Here is a 24,396-nt window from a genome sequence, read left to right on the forward strand (position 1 = left end):
TTTTATTTCTATTTGATTTCAGTTGAGTCTCTGTGTTTTGTGTGGACCTCAGCACCACTGAAAATGAGGGTTCTCCTTCAATGTGTTTTCTGAGGTTTTAAATAAATACAATGATGATTATTCTATAATTATTTGCATTCGGAGAGCCTGGCAGGAGCTCTGGAGGGTAAGTGTAGTGGTTGGAGACGTGGTGCAGACTGAACAGAATGATGTAATGAGATACGGCACTTGAAATATATTTAGCATAAATTAAACATACATGTTTCATCCCGCATCCATCCCAGATGAGTTCTGCAGACAGGACTCAAGTCAGACCAAAGTTAGGACGTCCTAAAGCAAAACCCTGACGGCTCTCGACCAATCCAACACCAAAACAAGACAAAACAAACAATTCCTCTCAGGGAACGAGTGCAAGAACAACAGCGCCTCAGAGAACAAGCAGTTAAAAAGCGAAGCATCTGCTACGGCCACATTCATATGAGTTTTTTTTTTTTTTTTTTTAATGTGCACAAGACCCGGCTGTGTTGTTTCGCCTGGCTGGACTCTGGCCTTTTTCAATCTGAGGTTTCTCACGTCGGTCCCGGCGGAGACCTCCAGGAACACCCAGCTCCACTTTGACAAATCAAAGCGGCTTTTGTTTCAGAGCAGCGCGATTGCGGTTGGACATCCGGAGGGTTTTGGACGCCGTTCAACTCTTGCGGATTATTATCGGAATCGCTGCAGTGGAAGGGACAGCTGCCTGATTGGGCTGTTTTGCTGACAATTATGAAATGATCCAAAATCCAGGCTGTTGAGAGTGGACTCTGAGGAAATATCCACCCCAACAACAGCATCTTGTTTGGGTGGATAACAGAAACCCCGCTGATCTGGATCTGACAAGACTAATATGATGCAATAATGCACTAATACGAAGTGACCAGTCCACCAAATAGGTGCAATGTGTATTTTTTTACGATTACCTTCACCATAGCGACTAATAATTACACTAAGCTTAAATCCCCAGTTCACCCAGTGTTGCTAAATCATAGGAGCAGAGACAAAAAAAAAAATGTTGCGTTTTTTTACGTTTGTTGTTTTGTGTGTGCACATTCCCAGCAGAGCTTCCTAAAAATAAGGCTCATTCTGTGTCTTTTTATTGCTGTTTTTGTTGTTGGATAGCCGAGCCAATATCTGTTAATACTTTCCCCCCCAATTATAGATTACAAAAAACTTACAACCATAAGTCATCGTAAGTATTATTAAAGGACTATTCCAATGTTTTAGGCAAACTGAAACTGAGACCAGATGTTGGACACCATTTCCACCTGTGTACATCCAGTGGTTCAGTTCCTGTGGGTAGCATTTCCTGTTAGCTTAGCATAAAGACTTGGCCTCTATGGGAGTCATTAGCCTGGCTCCGTCAGCAGGTCTGATTGTGGATCTGAAATACACGTCTTGGAAATTAAAGAAAAACAAACCCAATGAGATGTTTTATGTTTCTCAAGGCTTTAATTTGTGCTGGATTTCATTTCATTTAATGTTAAAAAAAAAAAAAAATCCTAGACATGTATTTCAAATCCACATGAAGCATTGTGTATATAGGACAGCTTCAGATGTCACGGCACGGCACAAATACTGTCACATGGTCTCATTCAGCCCAAAGTGGGAGCCCCAGCTGACTCACTCGTCTCTCCCAGTTCCTCAAACCCGCTCCCAGTCAGGATAACACCACAGTACCACCAACACCACCAGTGAGCTGAGTTGATTTCAAGCTGAACTGCCTCTGCTGTGTCTGTCTCCTTTTCCTCCAGAGAGACGAGTCCAAGTGTCCTGCCCTTCCCAATGCCTGCACTTGTACCTCAGAGAGCACAGGACCCCAGGGGCCCCAGGGACCCGTGGTAAGGCCTCACATGCATGTTACAGCACACACACACACACACACACACACACCAGCATCAGGACTCTCTGAACCCCCCCACAGGTCTAAATCTGCCCGTCAAGCCACAGAAACACGTTAATGTAGTTTCAGTAATCTGTTATTTATGCGCTGTATCTTGAACAGTGGGGAATATTATACCCCGAGGCACATTAACCACAGGAAACCTCTTTGCCATGCCTAATAAAACCTGGCCTGTTTTTCTAAAGGGGGGCTAAGGTAAACTGCTGAGCAGCAGTGTGCAAATTATAGACGTGGAGGCACTTGTAATGGGCTGCCCCCTCTGACAGCTGACGGATGCACCCCCAAGCTGCTTTTCCTCCTCCTCTGTGAAAATGATTCATCTTAACAAGCCATATATCCTTGTAGCTTGTCTTAAACTTTATTTGTGCAGAAGGCAAGTGAGGGAGTCTGTAATTTCACTTAATGTGCAAGCGGCTGTTTCAGGAAGATGCCAGAATCGTTGGACGTGATCTTGACGGGATCAGGTTATCGTCCTTGAAACAAAGCAACGCTGCGATGAAAGTGTGTGAAAATGCTTCTGATTTTTACCGTTTCGAGGTCATGAGATGGAATTAAAGCTGAAATGACTTGTTAGGATGGAGAAACACACACACACATACTTTCTCACGTCTGCATTGTTTTATTTCTCAAGATACCAACAGTAGAGAGGATCATGCAACCCAAACCGTTGAGTAACTCCCTGAAATAAATCAGTGCAGAGGAGAGAAACTGTGACTTATTTTTTCTTTGGAACTGGATCTTTTTGGGGAATTTGCTTCCCTGCGCCACACGAGAGACAACGCAAATGATGTGTGTGTGTGTGTGTGTGTGTGTGTGTGTGTGTGTGTGTGTGTGTGTGTGTGTGCGTGTGTGTGTGTGTGTTTGTGGCCCTCTACTCATCTTGCAAATGTCCATCTGTCCCCAGGGCGCACCTGGAAGCAAAGGTCCCCGAGGTGAGAGAGGAGAAGGCGGCCCCTCTGTAAGTATTTCTCTGATCTTACTGCTCATCAAAACTTCCCTTTTCCCTTTAATATTATTATTATTATTATTATTATTATTATTATTATTATTATTATTTCTTTATTTGCACAGTAACAGCAGCAAAAGCATAAAATAACAAAAACAGATTGTGCAGGTGAGATAAAAACATAAAGAAGCATAAAGAAAGCTAACTAATAAAGTACCTGTTTAATGATCAGTGTGTGTGTGTGTGTGTGTGTGTGTGTGTGTGTGTGTGTGTGTGTGTGTGTGTGCGTGTGTGTGTGTAAATGAGTGTATTATATATATTTGTCTAAACAAAAAAAAAACTAAGACAGGACAAAAAAATCTAATTTAACACAGTAAGTGTGACACCAGACATAATCTGCATTAAAATAAATCAACAAAACTCCAAAGTCTTACTTGACTCCTATCAAATACAAACGCAGCATTTAACTTAATTTAAATTCATTCCACATATATACCTTAAAGCCAGCGTGCCCACCATCTAAAACAATAAAAGTTTGACCATTTTTTTCTTTTTGAGGGGGAGATATTGGACCATCCAGTCAGCGTGGTGTGTTCGCTGATAAAAATGAAAGACTTGTTTACAGTGCGAGTGCTTTGAAGGGAATAAGCACATCTGATTCCACTTAACGAATGAGTGTTTTCTCTGGTTTCCCCTGATACGCAGGGGAGGCTTCGCTGCAGTCGCTGCAGCGGCGCTCCTCGCTGCCTGGTGGTGTCTTGCCTTCCAGTGATTGCAACAGTAGCACATTTCAAGTGTACCGCTAAACTCAGACGGGAGGCAGCAATAACAAATTCCTCTCATGTTTACACGATTCTTATCAGTTTGCTCTTTATTTGTGGGCGTAGGGACCGATTGGCCCGCGCGGAGATATCGGACCACCGGGACCCATGGGTCTGCCCGGCCCTCAAGGACCCAGCGGCCTGTCTATCCCAGGAGAAGCTGTGAGTATGAGACATAACACACACAGACACACACACACATTCCCCCCCGTCCTCAGCAACAAGCCATGCATTTTCAGGGATGACATTCAAAATCCCAGGATACCTCTGCAAACCAGTTCAGGGATCATTTGACAATTTATTATTCAGCGAGCTCCCGAGCTGTGGAATTTTGCATTCCTCAGTGTCTGGGCGATAGATTTGATATCTTAAGGTCCTTAAACCCCCCAATATCAATACATGTTAATAAATCAGCGCTTGGATTTCCGTCTCTAGAAGTGTACCCAGATGAAGCTGAAATGTTCCATCGTCTCTAGAAAGGTCACGCAAAGACAGCGCACCTCAAGCTGCATTTGCAAAGCATCACGACCTCATCCCCGGTGTGTTTGTCTTGGAAGGTGCAACGGCGCTGGCAGAACACGTTTCGTGTAACTTGCCATCCTAATGAGCGCTGAGTGTTGAAGAAATGTTCTGTTCCTCCCCTCCGAGGCGAGCTTTCCCCTCACTCTTCATGTGTTTGTCTGCCTCCTCAGGGCCGTCCCGGACCGAAGGGCGATCCCGGAGATTCGGGCCTACCTGGGCAGAAAGTAAGTGCTTCTCTGGCGACGGCCTCCGGTTGTGGATTTTAAACAGGAAATGGGGATAATTCACTACGACTCTGTTAGACTACTACTCTGGACGTGCGCCATGTGGCAGGCCACGGACAATATTTCATTTGGGGAGGATTCAAAACGAGGGAGTAGGGCTCTGAATATTGCTTTTAAATTCGATTTCTTCTTGAAGTTGAGAAAAAAATTGCGCCAGGAACAAATCACCTTGATATACAGTGCTGGTTAAGTGGAGGCCCGCAGTCGATGTTATATCCTCCTCTTAATGTCAGTTGTTTTATCTGGGAATATATGGGGAGCGCCATTCCAAAACAGGATATCCAGGATTTGAAATAAAAAATGACACCTAAGCTTATAAAACAGTTGCTGGCATGAAAGTAAAGTGCATCATGGGTCAGTATCAACATTACAACTCGTCTTGGGGTCTTTGCTTTGGATAAAACTGTCTGTCTTTTTCTCTAAAAGACAAATAGCATTTTAAACTGAATTCTTAATATGTAAGTTTTATGGGGCGATAAGAGACGGATGTCAGAGCGCCAACTTTTTGCTTCATAGCAAATCCTTTCCTCCTGCCGTGCTTCATGAGAGACACCGCAGCATTAGTCAGGCTGGATGGAAATGTTTCTTTCACTTACACTCCCAACACATTATTATATTATTATAATATTATTATTATTACTACAAGCACCATTTGTGCAGCACTTTCCAAAGCAAAATTACAAAGAGCTTCACAGAAACAATAAGTGACAATCATATAAACAATAAGCCTGAATTAAAACCAGGCTCTCTGAAGAACAAAATAGAACATCTGAGTTGGGATAAATCATATGAAAACTGTGTTGCAAGAAGTGATTTAAAACAAGACACTGATTTTGGGTCTCGTCATGCTCGGTCCACCTTTGGCCTTAATCCTCAACCTTGTCGTGCTCCCCGGCTCATAAGAGGTTAAAAGATCTGATGGAGCGGCTCCATCTCGGGCGTTTTGACAACACGATGCTCCTCTTAATGGGCTCCAGGCCTCGGCTTGACCACAATAATGATGCTCCTTCACATGTCCCTAATCAGCTACCACCACTATGAGGAGATGTGAGCCATTAAATCTGCTTATATGCGCTGACAAAAGCAGATAGCGCTCCGCCGTTCCCCCGTCTGACCTGCGAAAGGGCGTTCCTCACTTCTTAAAGACCAACCTCTGGAGATATATGGTCCTTTTGGACGAAGGAAATAATCCCCCCCTTCAATGCAGAGTGAAGCTCCCCTCCTTAAATGGACATGGGACAGAACTGTCCTCCTTTGCATTTAAAGATTTTCCGTGGTGGACAGCGAGCGCCCACCCCCATTCCTTGAGTCACAGAGTAGATCCTCCTGGTCGAATACAACTCCACTGCACGTGAAAGCTGCTCAGACAGACTTTACTTGAGTTAAAGTACTGGAGTTCAGGCTTTTAGAAATATTTAAGTATTCAAAAGTACATTTTCTTTTTTAATCAACACATGGCTGTATTATTTTCATGATGCATTCACAGAACCTGGGAACTCTCTGAAACCACCTGATGCACTAATATACTACACAAATGTTCTTACCACCGCCGGGTTATGCTCTTTGTTAACAAAATGGACAGATGTGTTTTATTTTGCAAGAGGATGTCTTGGAGCTGGCTGACAACTTTCTGCTTTTACATCAAACCCAGTCGAGAATGGGTTCTGTTATTGGTGTTCCTCCTGTGAGGAACACAGCGTGCGGCCAATTGCATTTTAGAAAAGAAAAAAAAAAACATCAGCTGACTTCAAAGCTATTGCTCAAACCTAACAGGTAACAACAACTTGTAGTAAAGTCAAAAATACAATATTTGTCTTTGAATTGTAGTGTAGAGTGAAAGTCACATATTAAAAAAATACTCCAGTAAAGTACAGATACCCACAAAATGTACTGAAGTACAGTGCTCAAGTAAATGTACTTTGTTACTGTCATTGAAGCTTTTTTCAGACAGGACAGAGCTAATGTCATTGGTTGAGTTAAACTTCAGTGGGCGGGGCCAGAGAGCCCCAGTTTTCTGAGCACAGGTCAGCCACCAGAATAGCAAAGACAGAAGTGGAACTGTTTTTTAGGCTGTCCCGTGTGAGGTTCAAGTCAACTGTTTTCCTCAAGAAACGTTTGCAGGAGTAAAACATCACTCTGCTCGCAATGAGGCCAGAGGTTTTTATGATGAGTCAACAAGCAGGCAAGACGCTAAATGTTTTCTTGCTGAAGGTCCGCGATCGAGCTGGCAACCTTTAACCGAGCAGCTCCCCTGGCAGCTCACAGTGACCGAGCCTCTCGTCACACCTCCGCTCTGCCAGACTTGCTGACACAGCGCAGTGCCGTGAGCTGCACACTCTACACACTGAAGTACTCATGAGCAAGAATGATTAATTGGCTCTTTATTCATAGACAACCAGCCCCATCTCCAAATGGACTGCGTTCGTGGACCGGGCATGCTGCAGGTGACCATGTTGGAGCAGATGCTATAGCAACATGCATTTAATGACTTGCAGACTATGCAGGTCTTGGTTTATAATGGCCAATAAAACGGATCTGGAATATATTATGTCCCCTGTAAATCTTATGCCAAGGCATCAAAGAACAGAGAGGACTGCCGATAAAAATGGTGAGCAGGGTTTCCCAGCAAATGAGAGAGAAAGGGGCAGATTTACTGTTTGACACGCGGAAAACCGGCGGTGAAACAAACCGGTTCAAGTTGGTTGGTCAAAGGGGAAGGTGACCTTTTGTGACATGGGTTGAGAGACGACGTGAAGCAAGCGTGAATTTGACTTTGTTGGTTTCTGCTCCCCAGGGTTCACCCGGGCCTGCGGGTTCCATCGGCCCAGTCGGACCAGCTGGAGTGAGGGTAAGTGGTTAATGTGGCTTTTAATGGCGACCGTGTACTTTGAATTTTAAAGATGAACAGTATCAGTTGAACAAATGTTTCGGTCCTGCTCTTGTCGTCGCAGGGCCCCCCAGGAAAGGAAGGAGTGGCTGGACCAAGGGGCCCGGCAGGTCCCATGGTAAGTTATTTTTTTAAACCTTTACATACTCAGGGGGGCCTTGCTGAGAATGCCTGTGCTGTTTTTCATCATTGTCCTACTTCACTTTCACGCAGCTTAACACTCTCCACATCTGGAAGCTGCCGAATTTGCAGTTAGCATCCCTTCTAATGGAGTGACTGGGGTTTAAGTGCTCAAGAACAACTGGCATTATACAACATTTACGAGGAAGATAAACCCCTTGAGATGACTCATTGTCTTCAAGGGGGTCCATAACAGAGATATCCAGAAAAACAATAGCTCTGCCAGGCCGGTTCCCCCCGAAAATGTCAAAATTCACATGAATGCGTGCCCACACAAAGCAATATGCATACAATGACATGCACCTACACATTAGAGAAAATTATTTCCATATCTCAAGTGTAATTAGAGGCAAGGACAGGTCATTGGAAGATAAGAACTTGCATTCAGCATCCTTCCTAATGGAGTGACTGTGGTTTACGTGCTCAACAACAATTGGCATTATTTTACTGGGAAGGCAGTGTACCTTTCCCCACCCAGAGTGAAGCCGGTGTGTTGATTAGACTTGACTGACCATAAGGAGGCCTCTCAAACCTTTACCTCACCCCCAATTTAGCTTTTTTCTGCTCTAGCCCAGCTGTTTCACAACATTTTCAGTCTGTGTCCCAAAGTGACTTTCATAAGGTATGGTCATGGTCTTAACTATCACTCTCACTTTGTTTCTCTCTGTGTATTTTTTCCTGAGGGTAGCCATGTTGAAACCACCGGGCTAGACAATGCAAGAAATCTTGTTTCTCTCAGATTTAGATGTGGAAGTGTTCAGTGTGAAACGTTCTGGCCGCATGTGATACTGTTTTTGTCATCAGTTTTGTTTTCATCTGCTTATCCATTTGTCCTGGTGGCACTGTTACTTTGTTTGGATAGATACTGAGTAAACCAGACGTTTCCTGCTGAGATCTTACTGGTGTCTCGGTTTCCTTGCAGGGACCTCCAGGATCTCCTGGAATACCAGGAGCTGCAGGAAAACCAGGAAAGCCTGGTGACTCTGGTCCTCCTGTAAGTCTCCTCCTCATCACCACCTATATGGCTCTCTGCCACCAGTCAGCAGTGGATCACAATGTCTTTGTGTTTTTTTGTTTTTTTTAATTTTTAGGGCGCTATTGGTGTCAAGGGAGACAAAGGAGAGAGAGTGAGTAAACACACAGCGCTGAACTGATCTTAGAAGGTCAGAAACTTTATGTAAAGACTCAATTCAAAAAGAAACCCACTATTTGAAAAAGGTAGTATTCACAAACCCATATTAGTGGATTTTTCTTACATTTTAATCCACACAACCATTCCTTTTCCTTGTTTTTCTTTTTTTTTTTCTTTGGTTTGAATAACCTTAAGGCAACATTTTTTTTTAAAGTTATATGTAAGGATTTGACATGAAATCCTTCCTATATTCACTGTAAATCTGAACTGTCTGCTCCCAGGGCGACTTTGCTCCTCAGAACATGATGCGTTCCATAGCCCGACAAGTTTGTGAGCAGCTAGTAAACAGTGAGTGGACTTTTTTTTTCTCTCCGCTCCATTTGGAAATTGTTCTGGCACCAGTTGGGAGCCAGACTCCAAACAGGCTCTTGCCTGACAAATGTTCATTCTCACCCTGTGGTGCTGCAGATCAAATGAGCCGTGTCAACACAATACTGAACCAGATCCCCAACAGCGGGTACACAAGCAGTAACCCGGGCCCTCCTGGACCTCCTGGATCTCCTGGAAATCAGGGACCTCGCGGAGAGCCGGGCCAGGCAGGAAGGAACGGTTTCCCCGGAAGTCCCGGTTTACCCGGTCGCCAGGGAGAGCCAGGTACGACTCAGTTCAGTGCACAAGCAGAGAGACTGATTGTACTTGAGAAATTGTACAGTATAAAAAAAAACACATGAAATCCAATGGAGATTCCCTAAAGGAGTAAACAGCACCATATTCCACAAACAGGAGTTAAAGTGCGAGAATGCTTACTTACTTAAGAAATAAAGAGTTAAAAAGAATAGAAAAAAAATTTCTCGCAAGTTCACTGCCCACTACTAGGATCTGTGCTTTATGCTTATGTAATTGTAAAAACTCAAAAGACATCTATACATTTGAATGTTCTTAAAAGAGTTCAAATAGCTTCATCTGGTGCTGGGGGGCAAAGTACAACTGTGTGTCATCTGCATACTGATCAAAGTAAATTTCATGCTTTTTAATGATCCTTCCAAGGGGAACCATATTTAGATTTAAAAGGTAGTGGTCCAAGAATAGATCTCTGTGAGACCCCAAAGTTACATGAACGTGGAAGGAGGAAAGAGTGCAAAGTAAATAAAATTATTAAATAAAATTTATGGATATCTGAACCAGTTTACAATTGCTCCAGACAACCGACCCAATTTTGACAATCAATTGAAATTTCATGATCCAGTGTGTCAAATGTAGCATTTACGTCTAAAAACACTAAATGAGACACTAGAGATTGATCTGTCATCACTGAATACTGAGGGATCAAGACTCAGTAGAGATCGAACTATAGCATTTCTAAGACCTTTGGGGAAATTACAGTCTTCAAGAGTTTTACTATATGTAAAACACAATCTGATAGAAAGTTAAAATATTTGTAAAGAATGCAGTATTGAAGGGGATCTAAAAGACGGCTGGAGGAGTTTAGTAGTGATAAAATCGCATCGCTTGTTTGGTCTAGCTGCAACAATGTTATTTGGAGATCTAGATATGTGGACATCTTTCATGTCTTATGTACTACGAAGCAGAACAGTCGCGATCCAAGTAAAGCACTCCCAGGATCTGGTGGATCTTGTGTGAGAGCTGTGGACTGTAGAGGGAGGGAAGACGTGTTTTTCCACTGATATATTTTGTTTCGCTCGCCAAACCGCTACTGTATTAACAGGATGAGAATCAGAGTCACTTCACTTTCCAAGCTCAGTAATTGAACGTCAGTTTGTCTCCGTGGCTCGTGTTCAAAGAAATCAAAAGGAGCTCAGACACAGAGCAGGAGGACAAATGAAGGCCTTAAAAGGACAGGAAACTGTACATCTATCTCTTCTTCTAGACTGAAGACTATATACTGTTAATTATGGAGTTTTTTTTAGGGCTGATTATTCCCACTGGTTTAAGAGGTAGATTTGTCTTCATTTCAGCTCCAATGAGCAGTTTTCTCTCTGTGTATGCTGGAGAAATTATAATATACCTTATAGTTCAGCAGTGAGCATTTGCAAATCGGCTTTAAAAGTTGACATTTTGTTGAAATAACTGCGGGTTGGTTTGCTGTATGTGCACTAAATTTACAGCTGGATCTTCTACGTTACGAAAAAAGTCATGAAACTGCGTGAAACTGCAATGTGATACTAGGTAGGCTGGGTATCACCACTGATTTCCCAAATCAATTTGATTTCTGATTTGACTCAGTATTGATTTGGTCAGGGATGTTTTCAGTCACAGTACCATTTTTTTTTCCTTGGATGTGAAAGAGATTCTCAGAGAATTACTGCTTCAATTGGACAGGGAGTCCTCTAACCTGATGCATTATTAAAAATATTACTTTTTACATTAAGAATTGACCCCAAACGCAGTTACATTAATGTACTTTTATTTACACTACAAGCATTCAACACAATGCAGTGCAGCTCTAATCAGATTGTAGTAAAAATTGATTGAAACTGATTTTTCGATTGATTAAACCCAGCCGTATGCAACGCTCTCTTGTGTACAGTGAGAAAACCTGCTCGGACTTCCTTTGCTGTTATTTCAACTGTTTTTGAGAATGTCAAGTTTTACATTTGTTTGTTTGCTGCAGCCTCCGAGCGCATAAGTGGCTCTGCTGTGTTTTTTTCTTATATCATCACTGTATTGTCACAGGAACATTGTGAGAGCCGCCTATAATTTTGGTAATTTAGGAACAGCGGTTTATTCCCGTCCCACTCACTCTGCTTCAGCTGAATCCCTGCAGTGTGAAGGAAACGTCAGGGCAGGTGTGTGAGCGCTCGTGTTTCTGTTTCTTTCAGGTCCTGCAGGAGAGAAGGGCGAGCGAGGGGCTGCCGGAGTGGGACAGCGAGGACAGAGGGGACCGCCTGGTACGTTTCACACTCTGACTGCAGTAACATCAACCCTGAAACGCCCCCAGAAAATTAAAAAACGTCAAAAAAAAAGCTTTTCCATGCAGAACATCATCGTTAGAGTGTAAACTAGCCAACAGGATATGGAGCAGTTAGAGCGACAACGTTAAAATACTTCTTAATAGAATGAGAATCAGAAATACTTTATTGATCCCTGAGGGGAAATTGGGTCAGCTGTTCGTCAGCTCACTTCTTACAGGTTATTTTTTGCAGTGTATTTCTGAGTTTCCCTCTTCTCCACTAGACTGGATCAGCTCAGATTTAACTGCCTCACTCAATGGCATAAACTGAGATTTTAACCTCAGACACCCCAGTTGACCTCTGTGACTCTCGAAAGCTGCGGGATTTGAACCGGCGATCTCTAAAGTCCCAAACATGCGCCTCCGACTGTTAGGATAAGCGCTTCCCTCCCAAAGCTGCCAGACTGCGGCGCGTCCTGCCAAGACCGGCCCGTACGCAGCAACAACATGAGCTCATCCTGCCAGCGGCTGCAGAGCGGCTCCGCTAATCATCCGGCCAATCCCGTCCCGTCCCGTCCCGGTGTAATCCAGTCTGGCCGGCCGGCGCAGCAAGAGGCCAGCGTGAGGCGGAAGAGGGGGCTGGAAGCCTACAAGGTCAAGATGTGGAAAATCTGGAAGTATGAGTGTGTGAGAGTGTGTGTGTGTGTGTGTGTGCAGGGGGGTAATAGCCCCAGATAAGGAGGAAGCGAGCGATAGTGAGTCATGGTGCGGGGGGCTTGGCATGCGGAGGAGCTTCCTGACGCTGCTTCATTCACAACACATGTGGAGGACAGCGAGCAGCTCGGAGGAGACAGACGGAGAGGCAGGGAACGTTTCCAGGCCAGCTTTATGAACGTCTAGACATAATGCAGGGGAGGGTGGGGGGCGGAGGAGGAGGGGGGGGAAAGGAGCAGCAAATCCCCATCTTTTCTTTTTCTCTCTCTCTTTTTTTTTTTTAAATGTTCCAAATGTTGTGCCCAAGAGATTCAACAGTTGCCACAGTTTTTATCCCAGTTGGACTCTGCAGACGATGATGACATCGAGGTGGTTATTTTTTCAACCAGGAGATGAAGTAGTAACAACTTTTTTTTGTTGTGTTTTTGCACAAGCATATTTCATTACTTTCGTGCATCCCAAAGTGATGGGCGCTCACACAGAGTAACTTGAAAGCGTGTTTCTGTTGTGACTCTCGGACTTGGAAACACGACAGCAGAGTCACGATGAGTCTTAATGTTTTGCTGCTTTTTGAATAGAATAGACACCGTTTGTAAATGTGCTGCCAATGGAAAGGGTATTTTCACATTTTAAATAACAGCATAATTCTTCATTCTTCTTCATTCTTCAGACTGTGTAGCTTCTGACGAGAGGACACACGACTCTGTTTCCTCATGTTAAGGAGGAGGCAGAGATAAAGATAAAACCCCTCAGGGTTCATGCCAAAGCTTATATCCCACAGAATTAATGTAACTCCTTTAAACACCTGTATTGAATCTTTTTTTTATGTCAAATGTACATAAAACATAGCCAGCAGAGTGAGATGTTGTTATATTTTGGGTTGTGGGGTAAGAGAGTTGTCCTGAACTCCAGAGGCATTTCTACATTCTGCTATTTTGAGAATTGTGCCATTAATCACTTCAAATCATCACTTTACCACATCATAACAAGGCTGGGCGAGCGCCTGGTTGAAACGGCACAGTCTGCCTTTAAGACATGACTAACCAGTATGAAGTGGCAGAGTATGAAAGGAACCATTAGCACAAGAGAACCAACAATCTGAGGAAAACATTTCAGCTGTGTTTAGACACAAAAATACATTTTAAATCAACTTCAGAAGAGCTGTTGCCCCTGCGCAGCAAAACCGTCAGCATTAATACTTCAGACCAGACAGTGAAGTCATGCTGGTCAGGACTGTGCCGGCGTTTGTCCACAGCCTGCAGAGTTTATTTAACACTCGATAGTTTTGGTATCGTGTCAGCTCCATGAGAGAGGGATTAACAGATTTCAACACAAAATTACTGAAGTAAGAAAACTTATTAAGGCTGCTACAGGATTCTCCATCATCGCCAGTCATCTACTGTCTGTGTTTATCCAGTCAGCCTTAACCAGAGTAAATCCTTCTGATGTGCAAGTAATGTTGTCTCTTCTCCTGCAGGTCCTCCAGGGGAAAGCAGGACGGGACCTCCAGGCCCTCAGGGCTCCACCGGATCTCGCGGCCCCCCCGGACGTCAGGGCTTCAGCGGGGTCCGCGGCCCTCCCGGCCCTCCCGGCTACTGCGACTCCTCTCAGTGTGTCGGCATTCCTTACAACGGCCAGGGATACGGAGGTACGTCAGCGGGACGGGACAGGTTCATGATGTGAGCGTGATCTCTGAAAAGGCAAATGAAATGCTTCGTGCACGGGACGGAGAGAGAAATCTGTTGCTCCACCACCAAAGCATCAGAGAAGACGTGACAACAAAAACAGTCATAGTTGCATAATTGTTTTTGAATCTGACAAGCTGGGTTCAATTCACAGTGCGTGCAGAGCCGTTTTCTACTGCGGGTGAAGCTTTCATCTTCACCGTAAGTTTTTATTTAACCATGAGCTAAACTTTGAGCCAAACTTTAACCAAATTTCCAGAACCCCACAAAAACATGGGGTTTATTCCGCTGTTGAAAGAAACTTTTAGTTGCTTAAGCTGGACCTCATTTGCATGAAACAGTTTGCTAACCTTTCTCACATGTAAAAACACAGGAACGCGGCGTGTCTGATGCCAGGCTGCAGCCATGGAGTCAACATTCAGGGGGGCCAAATCTGCCAGGGGCCTCAGGAACAAAAAAAAAAGAAAAATCACTCATTTCCTGCCATTCTTAAATATAAGAAAATTCACAAATACATAAAATGAACTTATTTTTTAATTTTATTTTTGTACTGTCTTACAATAGGCCTTGTACAGTACATGATGTGTAAATAAGACAGTGCTGGAGCTGTTTCAAAGTTTGTTTTTTTTCCAGTTTGGCGGAGACAGGCTAGAGACTCCTATAGACTTCAAGTCTTTATGCTAAGCTAACACGAAATGAGGGGAAAATGGTATCGAACTGGAAAATCTGGAAGTCGGAAAAAGGGGGATTTTGCCCAAAATGCCGGATTACTCCTCTCAAGCTTGCGCTGCACAGTGGCTGCCTTGTGTAGGAATTTTGAAAAATCTATTATGTTTACTGTCTTTGGTCTGATAGATGCTTTTGTGGTGGAAGAACGTAATCTTCACATTTCCCGTGTCCGTCACATGTTGAGTAATCTGCATTTCAGAGTTTGGGCTCACTTCACGAGAACCTCATGACTGTGATCTGTTGTTTAGCTCAGTCCATACCTGTACATGTTAACACCTTCAGTACAACCTAAAGGGTAACTCAAGGGAAACCTCTGCTGCACTGCCCCCTAGGGGTTGAAACTTTCCGGCATGTTGCACGGCTTTCAAAGTACCTGCGGCTACATCGCTGAGTGGGTGTGGCCACATCACTGAGTGGGTGTGGCCACATTGCTGAGTGGGTGTGGCCACAGGTGCAACATGCCTGAAAGATTCAACCCCTAGAGGGCAGTGTGGTGCAATTTAATGCTGGTGTTGTGTCGCTCTTTAATAGTGTGTTAAACTGATGGTGTTGATTCTTCAAATAGAGATTAGAACAGCTGTAAAGAGGAGTAATGCATGCATGGAATCTGTATTTTCAAGCAGTTGATAGTCACTAATCGTGCTACAGAAATGTGAATGATGATGTTTTCTGCTCTGACTTCACTGACACCCTCCATCCTGTTTGGGCTGTTTCAGGTTCACCATAGTAGACTTTCTATGTCGCCTGTGCTGCTTTCACTCTGACTTCCTGAAAAAAACAAAAACAAAAAAAAAAAAAAACCCAAACCAAACACAAAGTCCTGTTGCTGAAACACTTGCTCACATGCTCTAGAGCTGTTTAAAGGATAACCGCCAAGGGAAACCATTAACAAACTATGCTGAAAACAACACAACAACAAAGAGGGACCGGTACTAACAACAACTAAGAGCCAATTGAACCAAAACACCAGCGGTGATGGCACCAACCCTAGTGGCCTGTTTGCATCTTGAAGCCAAAGAACAAACAAAAAGAGACCTTCTGTTCGGTGGAGGAGCATGTACCAAACACCAACAACAAACCCAAATACTAACAAAGGTGGATCTGTCACAGCGAAACAACTGCAACTACCACAGCATCACCACCGCCACCAACAACAGCAACATCAACATTGTTAACACCACTTCTCTCAAGGCGACATCTGTAAATAAACTAATTTGTGCCTTGTAAATGATGTTTGACTCACGTCCACTAAAAAATTCAGTTTAACATCTGTAGTTTTGAAGCTTGTGCCTTGCAACAACCTGCTGCTTGCTGAATGCCAAACACGAATGCCTCTTATTTTGTTTTGTTTTTTGTTTTTTTTTCTGCTCTTGTTCTTTAGTTGTGATTGTAGCTCAGGGCCATACCCCAATCACTCCTGTACATGTGACCCTGCAGGTTTAGGTTTCACTTTCTTTTCCACTTCCTGTACAAAGAAGCAGAGTCTTGTATTTCCTTTTGTATTGCTGTAGTATCTCCTTAAACCAGCTATACTGTATCTGAAATGTTATAGGAAAACTAACACTGCGATCCCAAGTATTATCTCCAGGCTGGTGGTAGAAGAACTCGTACTTGATTTTTTTTTTTTTTTTTTTTTTTTTTTTTAAATGTAGAGGATGTTTTGTTGTGTCTTGTAAATGAATGAGTTGCAGAGAAGAGAAAAAAAAGAAAATGTTGATTCTTGAGTGATGAAGCCACCCGACTCTCAAATCGAGCCGACACCTTAACGCTAACATCGACAAAAGAAAAGAGTAAAAGTTGAGCTGAAATGTTTTACACACCCGTCTCGACTGTAATCACACCACCGAATGAACGTTATCAGTCACAATCCCCTATTTAACCACTGACACGTTAGCTTAGCCACTTTCGTTAGCTTTTATTAGCTTAGCTTTTGTTAGCCACTTGGTTAATGGCTTCTTGTGATGGTTAAGGTTAGAAAAGTTAACGTTACGTTCACTAACATTACCTGGCTAACATTTGCTAACGTTAGCTACCCTGCTGCCCCTTCTAGTGGGTTATCATCTGTTCTTATCGTTAATGTTTCGTTAACAATCAAACATTAGCAGGTCAGCAGCTGTTATCATCTGTTCCTATCACCAGTCACGCTCATCCACTGACACGTTAGCCACTGTCATTAGCTTAGCTTTCATTAGCTATATGGTTAAGGTTAGGAAAGGGATTGTTATGATGATTAAGGTTAGCAAAAGGTGATGCTAAGGTTAGCAAACTTAACGCAATGCTCACGAATGTTACCTTGCTAACATTCGCTAAAAACAAACAGTTCTTGGTTCAATCCTGGGTCGATCCCGGGTCTTTGGAGTGAAGGTCCGAGTGATCGCCCCGTCCCCCAGCCCAGCCGCCTCTCCATGACCGACTGCGTTCGTCTTTGTGATACTTCACGGTCCGTCTGGCTCCAGGCTCCCATTGAGAGCGACAGGACAGGAGGAGACAGACGATAACTCCTGACCAGGACATTCGGCACTCCTGCCGGACACTTCAGCAGGTTTCTCTAAAAAAAAAAAAAAAATTCATTGTAGTTTACCAGCTGTACTAACGCTGCGAGCCCTGATCTGATCAGGATTTGGGGAGAATTAAAGTATCGACTCTGAATGCTTCCTGTTCACATTTTAACAAAGAACGTAGCCGTAACATCACAGCACCGCCGCTGTCCCGGAGCAGCGAGCAGGACAAGACAGGAAAACCGATAAAAAAAAAATTATGGAGAAAATTAAAGTCAGACTATAAAAAGATTTAACTAAGACAATTGAAGTCCAACAATGGATTCTTGTTCAAATAAAATTTTACTTCCAAACAAAATGCATGCGGTTACAGTCTCCAGTCGAGCTGTTTGTTGGGCCGCAGGGGCTGATCCACCAGGGTGGCATGGGCTGGCAGCCGCCACCCTAAAAACAGGCCGTGCCACCTCAGTTTGTGTACAAATGTACAAAATCAAAAAAATCTGTTGTCCGAGCGCAAGTGAATGTGGCGTAAGATGAGACGGCGGCAGGACAGGTTCCTCTGAGCGAAGAGAACCTCTGATCCAACCAGAATGAGGTCATTTTGACTTTTAAACTCTGAAGAAATTAGAATAATCAGAACTGAGTCAAGCTGGAGGCTCTGGATTCAAAGTGTTTATGGTGTTTGATCAATAGCAAAAGTGATTCTATCTGTTTATCTATCTAGGCCCCCCATGGATATTCCTCTAGAGTCGTCCTGTTGGGTGGGGGGGGTCTACCTGGTGAAAATGTCGTGTCATGTAAGGTTCATGTCAAGTCCAGCTTCAGAGCCACCAGAAAGTGCAGCAGGGACCCACTAACCCAAACCTGTGCAGGGGATTTCGGCCAGTAACGTCCCGTCAGCGGTGTGATAACAGGCGGTCCGGGTGGTTTCACAGAACATGTTTTGGCGGTGGCGGTGAAATCGGTCCAGTTTGGCTGTCAGTCAGACGCAATCCAGTTGCAACCCAGTGTCCTTGTGCATGCTGAGACAGGCTTTTGAGAATTTGCCCAATCATACTCAGTCGGCTAAAAACACTATCTCCGAGCAGACCCGTTTCGGCCTGAACCCGACACCTCCGTAGTCCCGATCCCAGAGGAGGACGAAGTCTCGCAAAACCGCCGTCGAAAGAGATCACTATCAAGAAAAGCATCCAAAAGGCTAGCATCATAAGAGGTCCTGCTTTCCCTTTTATTCTGTTTTTTTATTATTTTAATTTTAATTTTCCTTTGCTCAACCTGTGTCTGTTGTTGCTCATGTTCATTCATGTATGGCATCATTTATAAATATGCACATTTCACATGTTGGAAAAAAAAACGGGGTTTGACACCTCACTTTTATTTGGGAATACCGTAAATGCCTTAAAAAAAAACATGTGAATGTTCATCCTCTGTGGTAGGTGAAGGGTTAAGAGGGAATGAGGGATGTTTTTGGGGTGGGGGCGGTGGGGGGTTTCTTGGGTATAAAAAGGAAAAACATGAAAAAAAAAATCCTGACAACCTGTGAGCTTTCTGTCTTCCCATGTTGTCTTTTGCTTGTAAGATTTGCGTGGAGTTTTTCCCGGCAGCGTTAGACGGTGCACTCGCAGTGACGGTGGAGCTACAGAAACATGTTTGTTCACAGTGTTGGAGCATCAGATGAGAAACACCACAGCTCAATCCAATATTATACATCCATTATGTCGTCTCTCTCTTTTCTTTCTGCATATGTTCTTTTTTGAGCTCCTCCTAACTTAAAAATATATCCTTTCTGTTCAACGTGTCTTCCAAAGAGGTTCAGTTTCAATATGGCAGTTAAACACAGCTTTCATTTTGTATCTATAGACTTAAATATTTATCAGTTTTCTTTTATTCCGTCACAGCTGATTTTACCAAAGGTGGAATTGCATGTCTGTGGTGTATATTTAGTACTTTTTTTTTTCTTTTTCTTTTTTTTTTGGTTTTCATTTTGTTTTTTTCAATTTTGTTTCATTTTGTTTTGTTTTAACCAGAATATAGTTGTTGTCATTGTTGTTTTATCAATATCAAATGCAGTTGGAATCTGCGTGCAAGACTATGGATATGGTATTGCTGCTTCATGTTTTAACTGCAGATTGTGAATTCCACAGCCTTATTTTCTTATTTATTTCTGAAACAGAAGAGGCATTTTTCAATAAAACTACTGAAAATTTACCCCGGTGTCGTCTCCTTGTCTTTGTTTGTCTTTGCTTCTTGGTTTGCACTTTGTTTGTCCTGAGCTGGAAACTCTGAAAAACACGAATAAATATCCAGTAGAGGTAGAAGTACTGTTCCTCTGCTGGTATTTGACTGCAGTAGAAGTAGAAGTACTGTTCCTCTGCTGGTATGTGACTGCAGTAGAAGTAGAAGTACTGTTCCTCTGCTGGTATGTGACTGCAGTAGAAGTAGAAGTAGTGCAGTAAAAATGTCCTGCAGTAAAAGTCCAAAGTGTCTCATGTCAAATGTCCTGGCAGTAAAAGTGACTGAGCTCCTTTTTCCAAACAGTAACTGTGTTAGCTGGGATCTTTTCCATGCAGTTAGTCAACACGCTGCACACTACATGCTTTTAAAAGGGCATTACACTCAACTGACGTGAGGACCCTGGAGACTCAACTGACACGTGGAATAAATACACCATGGCTGAGTCTACATGGTTCTCATTGTCCTCACTCCACATTTTTTGCTCGCTGCGGTTTTCGTGGTGCAGCTTTTATTGTGAAATTTGGAAATGACAAAAAAAAAGTAGAAGCAGGTTCTTTCTCATTTTTGCTGGCAGGGCTTTTATTGTGAAAGGTTGAACAAGCTGCTACTAATCATCTGTTCTTTGTAATGGATCTGATTTAAAATGTAATGAAGGGCAAAACCCAAGTAAAAATGGACTGAAGGAAAAGTTAAATTACACAAAATATAAATACATATATTTCAGTAAAGAGTGTAAATCTGATTATTAGCCTTGAACCTCTGATTTCAGGAGATCGTCAGACATCAGCCTCATTTGAAGGTGAAATTTCCCCCCCCAAAAAAGAGCAGAGGTGACGTGAACTGAAACGCAGTGATTGGTCAAAATATACAGAAACATATACTGAGCACAGCCATGATTTTTTTCTTTTTATTCCTTCATGAGAAATTTGGAAATGACATAAAAAAAAAATAGAAGCAGGTTCCTCCTCTCATCTCTGCTAAGTGAGCTTTTATTGTGAAAGATTCCACAGTTTGTCATTGATCATTTGCTCTCTGTGACGGATCTGATTTAAAACGCAGTGAAGGACAAAACCCAAGAAAAAAATTACTTCAGTAAAAGTCAAATTACTGACTTTAAGAAGTAAAAGTACACAGTGGCAGTAACATGAGAACATGTGCGGAGTTTCTTCCAGCCCTGCCGTCAGGAAACGGGGCAAAGTGTCTTCTAAGTGCTGTTCTCCTCCAGTTACTGAGAAATTACTGCACCACTATTTTCAGATATTTTCCTCCTGAATCACTGCCATTAACATAAAAGCTTAATGGCCGAGCGCGCGAGTAAGACACACTAATCATCCATAAGCTATAAACATCGGCTCCCGACCAGAATCACTACATGGAAACACCTCATCATCAGCGTCCGTCACTTCTGCTAAAGTGTGAGTCATCGCTCGCCGCCGCTCACGGGGACGGCGAGGGATCCCGGGAAGGCAGGTTGGAGCATCTCAGAGGGAAAAATAAAAATGAAAAACACCTACTGGGCACGGCAGAACATCTGCGCCGAGCGTGGCTTTTAAGAGAATTCATAATCCAGAAATCTGCAGATGAAGTAAGTGTTATTTTGAGGACAGACAAACCAAAATAGTTTCTCTCACTGGGTGTTTTTTTTTTTTGTTTGTTTTTTTTACCTGAGGTTACTTTGGCTTAGCTGTTGAAAAGCGGTGTAATTGTGCCGCTGAGTGATGCGTTAACCGAACGTGAAGCTGCTGGTTTACTGATTCAAGACTAAACAAGAGGGTTCATATTTTCCTGACTCCTGTTTGGTCAGAGTGGCAGGCGGAGCACGCTCGAGAATTATCTCAAATATGGAAAAAAAGTTTCACACACACACACACACACACACACACACAAAAAGCACTGCAGAAAAACTAAGCCGGGGTGTTTTCGGTCTTATCAGCAGCTTTGAAGTTCCTCCAGCAGAATCCAGACTGAGACGAGATGTTTGATGGCGGCGAAACTCAGAACATATCCTAAACATTTCCTCACATGCTGAACTGCTTTGGGCCACACACACACACACACACACACACACACACACACACACACACACACACACACAACCACTGAAGGTCACTGGGTATAAAACCATTTTTGGAAACAGTTTCTTGCACTTTTCCTTCATCCTTGATCCTTCCGAACATTTTTTTTTTTTTGCATTCCACCTTTATTTGATAGTGACACTTACAGCCGCCGACTTCAAGTCGACACGTCAGAAATCCTGAGTCCTGGGTCTGTCACAAGACACATTCTGTTAAAAAGTGCACTGGAAATATAAGGCTTACACGGAATGGAAAACTCTTACATTGTTATATCCTTTTAGACACGGTAGATTACTTAATTGGATCAATTAACCAATTAAACATTTGCAGAGGACAAGTTTTCGTTTCCTAGGACGGTGGTGGAACTGACTTGACATTCATTTTTTGCATCCTTTCCCTAATCTCAGCCAAAACCCCAACCTGAGCTAATACACCAAGATGACCACCCAAAATGTGAAACACTCCGTCACCATCCTAGGGGGGAAAAAAATCAAGTCGACACGTCAGAAATCCTGAGTCCACTTGAGAGTCCTCTTTTTTTTTTAGATTAGCTTTTTGTTGGGCTACAGGAGGCAATGGAAAAATATTACATTGTTATATCCTTTTAGAACTGGGAGATTAATCAATCGGATTAATGAACCAAAAACTGCAGAGGATGAGAGTTTTCGTTTCCTAGGACGGTGGTGGAAGTGACTTGACATTCGCTCCCTGCAGCCTTTCCTTAATTCAGGGGTGTCCAATCATGTGCCATCATGCAGGTTTTCATTCCAACCACGACCTCCACCAGGTGACCTCACTGATCACCTCACCTTGTATCAGAGAGGAGGAGCTCATCAGTGAAGTCACCTGGGCCGAATTCAACGTAGACGTACAGGTACGCAACGTCAAGCTAACAGAAACGATAAAGATCTGAACAACCTGTTGCATGACGCAGCGCTGCAGGTATGGAAGCTGAGAGGGCCATTCTCCTCGCGACTGTAGCCTAAGAACTGTCTTACCAGGACGTTACTCTACATGGATCATTAATAATTTGGGTGCTGCTAAAGACCTCTGACATCACAGCCACTGCTTTGGCCTTCAGACGCAGGAGGAGACCTCCAGCCGTCTCACTGGTTATGAAAAAAACAGTTATTGTTAAACATCGTTTCCAAGATTTGCACCATAGGCCTACACAAATGAGTTTTAGGTTTTAAGTTGAATAAAAGTTGCCATATGATTGAAGAAAAACAATAAACTATGTCTGATTTATCATCATACTTACCACATACATGTGCTTTTACCTCTTCAGATGATGGGTAACATTTTAAACATAGGCTGCACTAATATAGCGACTTGGAAGCCATAATGGAGCTCTAGTGTTTTAAATCGCGGAGGCTTCAATAAAGGCTGATGCTGATTGGATAACACCTGTGACACGCCCACAAAACGGAGGAAAACTACCTGTGAGGCATGTTGCTCTCTGTTACAAAACGTTACAACCAAACACACCATTCAATGAGACGACATCACACAACGTTACGTATCGTAACGTCGTTGAATACGCCCCAGGTGACCCCGCCCCTTCACCAGGTGACCCCGCCCCTTCATCAGGTGACCCCGCCCCTTCACCAGGTGACCCCGCCCCTTCACCAGGCGTTGCTACCTTTGCCATTTGTCTCCTGTGTGTGTTCATACACCTGTGGTCTTTCGGATCACTGTGTTTTCCTTTGCCAGAGTGTTTGTTCCGGCTTCCTGTCTTTGGTCGCTGCTAAACGCTCAGCGCTGCCCGTCCGCTCGCGTCCAGCAGCTGCGGCTCGGCGCTGCAGACGGAGGAGGAGAAAAACCTTCGTCGGCCTCGAGAAGCACGAAGCCAAAGCCTGAGGAAAGCCTCGGTGACTAACACATGACGAATCGCTGCACAGCGGCTATAACCTCCTGCAGGGTCAGAGGGAGAAAATAATGACGTGTAAGTGGAAAAGCATTAAGAGGCTGACATGAGTTTACCTCTGTAAAACAGGCACTTTTTTCCAGGGGAGAGCCGGGAGAGGGAAAACTCTGCTGGCCGAGCCGCCGCACAGTGAGGCGGAGCTTTAGTCGCTTCACAGCCGATCGGCAGGAAATGATAACATGGGAAGAAAAGGTTTTCGATTTTAAAATGCCACAATCTGTTATTCACCGAGTGCAACTTTTGAATAAGTGACACATGACAGGATATCGACACACTTGTTCTGTATATTTAAAGCCAAAGAACTGGTCCAACATTGGCATCGGGGGGCATCTATTCAATTCTATCAATTTATCGTCTATCAATTAGCAATCATTTAAAAAAAAAAAAACAGTTTATTAGTTTAGCGCTTCACTGAAAGCAGAGGTTCCAAAGTGCTTTACGAAGAAGAAAATCCTAAAATTATGAAGGAGAGATGAAAAGTGCGGAGCCCGTTGGGAGGAAAAGTGCTTTGATTTCGAGCGAGTTGGTGTGGGTGTCACTTTTCCTCCAAATGGTGAGGCTCTTATTTTGAAATGAGGCTCTCCGTCGTGTTTTCGGTGTGGCCAAAACTGCTGAGTTCACATTTTGTGGGAAATGCCGTCACTGTCACTGGAAGATAATCAAAACCTGCGAAAACGGTTCCATAAACGATGAATCCGCTCATGATTTCCCTGGAAACGTCCGCTCGCTGTGTTTTCTGACAGAAGGACACGCGGCTCGTCGTCTTCCTGCGAGTTTGACTCTCACCGCTGATTACACGGAGAATTTCAGCGAGCTTCATCATTTTCCCCTCGACCTCATTCTGTTCTTTGATCCACGTTTTATTATCATTATCATCATTATTATTATTATTATTATTAAGAAGGATGAGG

General features: G+C 43.4%; 1 protein-coding gene across 1 annotated transcript in view; it reads left to right on the forward strand.

The window, feature by feature from the left end:
- Positions 1–15,550, forward strand: part of col12a1b (collagen, type XII, alpha 1b) — a 156,374-nt gene extending 140,824 nt beyond the window's left edge. The window contains exons 66-78 of the mRNA XM_030047083.1: positions 1,791–1,877; positions 2,844–2,897; positions 3,773–3,868; positions 4,399–4,452; positions 7,307–7,360; positions 7,464–7,517; positions 8,502–8,573; positions 8,671–8,706; positions 8,993–9,059; positions 9,180–9,365; positions 11,552–11,620; positions 13,814–13,984; positions 15,467–15,550. Of these exons, the coding sequence (XP_029902943.1) occupies positions 1,791–1,877; positions 2,844–2,897; positions 3,773–3,868; positions 4,399–4,452; positions 7,307–7,360; positions 7,464–7,517; positions 8,502–8,573; positions 8,671–8,706; positions 8,993–9,059; positions 9,180–9,365; positions 11,552–11,620; positions 13,814–13,984; positions 15,467–15,477 (1,011 nt within the window). The 3' untranslated portion in view covers positions 15,478–15,550. The remainder of the gene's footprint in view (positions 1–1,790; positions 1,878–2,843; positions 2,898–3,772; positions 3,869–4,398; positions 4,453–7,306; positions 7,361–7,463; positions 7,518–8,501; positions 8,574–8,670; positions 8,707–8,992; positions 9,060–9,179; positions 9,366–11,551; positions 11,621–13,813; positions 13,985–15,466) is intronic.
- Positions 15,551–24,396: the final 8,846 nt, after the last annotated feature.

This window comes from Myripristis murdjan, chromosome 24, assembly GCF_902150065.1.
Source record: "Myripristis murdjan chromosome 24, fMyrMur1.1, whole genome shotgun sequence".
Lineage (NCBI taxonomy): Eukaryota > Metazoa > Chordata > Actinopteri > Holocentriformes > Holocentridae > Myripristis > Myripristis murdjan.